General features: G+C 39.2%; 1 protein-coding gene across 1 annotated transcript; it reads right to left on the bottom strand.

Moving 5' to 3' along the window:
* Positions 1-553: 553 nt before the first annotated feature.
* On the bottom strand, positions 554-1,907 carry LOC115564338 (uncharacterized). The gene is made up of 2 exons (XM_030388547.2): positions 1,704-1,907; positions 554-1,633 (listed from the first exon to the last, which is right to left on the bottom strand). The coding sequence occupies exons 1-2, from the start codon at positions 1,710-1,712 to the stop codon at positions 797-799; spliced, it is 846 nt and encodes a 281-aa protein (XP_030244407.1). The 5' UTR covers positions 1,713-1,907; the 3' UTR covers positions 554-796.
* Positions 1,908-3,070: the final 1,163 nt, after the last annotated feature.

Below are 3,070 nucleotides of genomic sequence, written 5' to 3'. Positions count from 1 at the left end.
TACATAAAACTAGATAGGGCTAACAAATCGTGAGGCAAGTTTGCTGTTACTATGGAAAATAAAGCCAGGTAATTGAGTCGAGGCAAAATAATTTGTAAGTAATTTTTAAAAGATTTAACATCCAAGTTGAGCTTACATTGAAGAGTTTGTCGTTGTCGAAAGGACTAAGAGGTTTATATTCTAAAACGAAGAGCACTTCAATCGATGTCTTTAATGAGCTGAAACGGATATACTATATTCACTCGTAATGTTCAATGCTTTCTCTTTCGACTTGAATGTGTAGCTTATCGAATTGCTTCCAGAAATCACTTGAAAATTGTCGCAAAGGGAACTCAGATTGCCGTTAACTAAGCCAGATAATTAATTGCCAATTCTACTGGCAATAGATGACCTGCATTTAATCGAACTATGCTCTGCAATTCGATCGAACAGGTTCATCACACCATTCCATGGTGTATGGAATAACTTTGCTGTCCTGTCCCCAATTTTATGCAAATTATGAAATGATAAAGCCTTCGCTTAGCAGATTCTAGACCGAGAACACAAAAGCCAATTATGTAAATTTAGTGAGCGGCAGTTTATTCAAAGTGACAATTATGAAACACTTTAAAATGATGTAATTTTTTTTTGCAAAAGAGCGTTTTGCATCACACAGTGGAAATGTTGTATATGTATTTATTTTCATGAAAATAGTTTTGCTCATCACAAATTTCGAACGGATAATTTTGATACAGCTCAAGAGTTTCTATGATGTCGGTCAGGCCATTGAATAGGTAAACTCGTTTTCTGCAATTTATTATACACCGAATGACTTGGTGTGTTTGGGCATATTGCGTTTAAGTAGGCTCCAGTTGATGCTGGTGGGCGCCGTGGTGCTGCGCTGCTTCTTCGTTTTGGCCGTCTTGGTGGGCACCTTGGAGCGCATGACGCGCAGGTTTTGGTACTGGCTGGCGCTGCGTACCACCTTGTTGAGCTGCTTGCTCAGCTTCGGTGATTTGGCCGGTTTCGACTTGAATTTACTCTTGAGAACCATCTTGCCGTGGCTCGTGTGACTCTTTGCGCCCGCGGAAGTCTTGGTCTTTGACTTTGGCAGGGCCTTGCCCGACTTCGATGATTTGATCGATTTCTTGGACTTTTGCGATTTGATTGGCTTCAGAGATTTTGTAGACTTCTGTGCACTGAGATGGGCGCCGCCCTCAGACCGACCACCGGACTTCTCTTCCTTGGGCGGGGGCTTCCTGACCGAGTATTTTGGCGACGGTGGCACCTGGGTGGAAAATACGCGTGCAGCCTGCACAATCGAGTCAAAGTTTCCGAACACTTGCATTATGTTTCGATTCACATACTGTAGATACTTGAGGGACGATTGGCACAAGCTGCACTTCGGATTCTTGTCGCAATTGTTGCGTATAAGGCTTTCCAGGTACAAAAAGTTCTTGGCCATATTTTCACAATGTGGACACTTATTCATGACGGTGCGATCGTAATTATTCTCCTTGAGATTCGCGATGTGTTCCTTAAAAGCAGGCCTATTATCTAAATTGATTTTTGAGTTCTGAGGCACTATGTACGAATTTTCGGGTTTTTTTTTACCCAAGCCGAACATTTTTCTTAGAACAGAAATTTGGTTACCCTTTATCGGTATAAAATAAAAATGGACTTGTTAGCATATATTTTAAAACTAAATTTACTTCATAGCCTACCTGAGCCATTTTGATCCAACTCCTTCAATGTCAGCTGTCTAAGTGTCTGAATTTATATTCATTTTGTGTACAAATTACATCAAACGCTGACTTGAATCGCAGCGGTTGCTGTAGGGCTGTTCAATTCCATTGGATTTCTGGTACGAGTATTGTTGGCAATATGAAATGACTTGAGCTGGAGTTGGATCAGTGAAGCAATTGGACAGTTAGGAATATATAATTATTCTAATGTATCCTATATAGCTCAACTATTCAACTAAAACTAAACTATCGCATAAACATCGCTAGTAAATTGTTAGCATTGCTAGAACTTTGGATTGATTTCGAATACCGGACAGGGAAATAAAATTATATTTTATATTCACTTAAATTAAATATAATTTATGTCATATCGGTGTAAAATTATTTTGTGTTAGTTACTATTACTTGATTGAGAGAAGCAAAAAACTCGTATTAGCCCTGTGAGCTAGCATCTTAGCGACAAAGAATGTAAGATAGAAAGAGAGACAGAGAAAGAGACCGAGAGAGAGACAGAGAGTGAGAAAGGGAGAGAGAGAGACAAAGAGAGACAGAGAGAGAGAGAGAGAGACAGAGAGAGAGACAGAGAGAGAGACAGAGAGAGAGAGAGAGACAGAGAGAGAGAGACAGGGAGAGAGAGACAGAGAGAGAGACAGAGAGAGACAGAGAGAGAGACAGAGAGAGAGAGAGAGAGAGAGAGAGAGAGAGAGAGAGAAAGACAGAGAGAGAGAGAGACACAGAGAGAGGGAGAGAGAGAGAGAGAGAGAGAGAGGGAGAGAGAGAGAGAGAGAGATAGACAATTATAGCTGTAACTGAACGTAGTCCCGAATGTTCTCGTTTGCGAGTAGGAGGCGTGAATAATATTAACGTTACGTCATTTACATATGTATATAATTTGCATGTCATGTGCAAATGTATGTATGTAGAGCATGTATTTTGACCTATGCACTATGTTTTCTCTGCTCTGCCTAGCCCCCTCCTCTCTCCCGTAGTGCTCACATCTAAATCCAGCATAATTTTCAGTGCATTAATGTATCATGCATATTTAATTCGTTCACTTTTTGCATTATGTAATTAACTATAAAAACAAAATAATAAAGTAATACAAATATTACAAACTTTTTTCAGTTATTCATGTCCTACTTTGATTTTGTATAATAAACAAGGTACACGTCGGCTTATTATTAATAATATTTCAAACAAAGTGATGAATGGCCAGCAAATGTCCAATTACATGCAAAAATATGTTTTCTTTGCAGTTGTGCTGGCTTTTTTTTTATATTTAATTTGTCAACAAGTTTCTTTGATGCAAATGAGTCTTAGTAGAGTCAGAAGAAAGAATTGTCCTC

Source organism: Drosophila navojoa, chromosome 2, assembly GCF_054131105.1.
Source record: "Drosophila navojoa isolate 15081-1374.11 chromosome 2, UAZ_NAV_1.0, whole genome shotgun sequence".
Lineage (NCBI taxonomy): Eukaryota > Metazoa > Arthropoda > Insecta > Diptera > Drosophilidae > Drosophila > Drosophila navojoa.
This window is presented reverse-complemented; position numbering and strand designations above follow the sequence as displayed.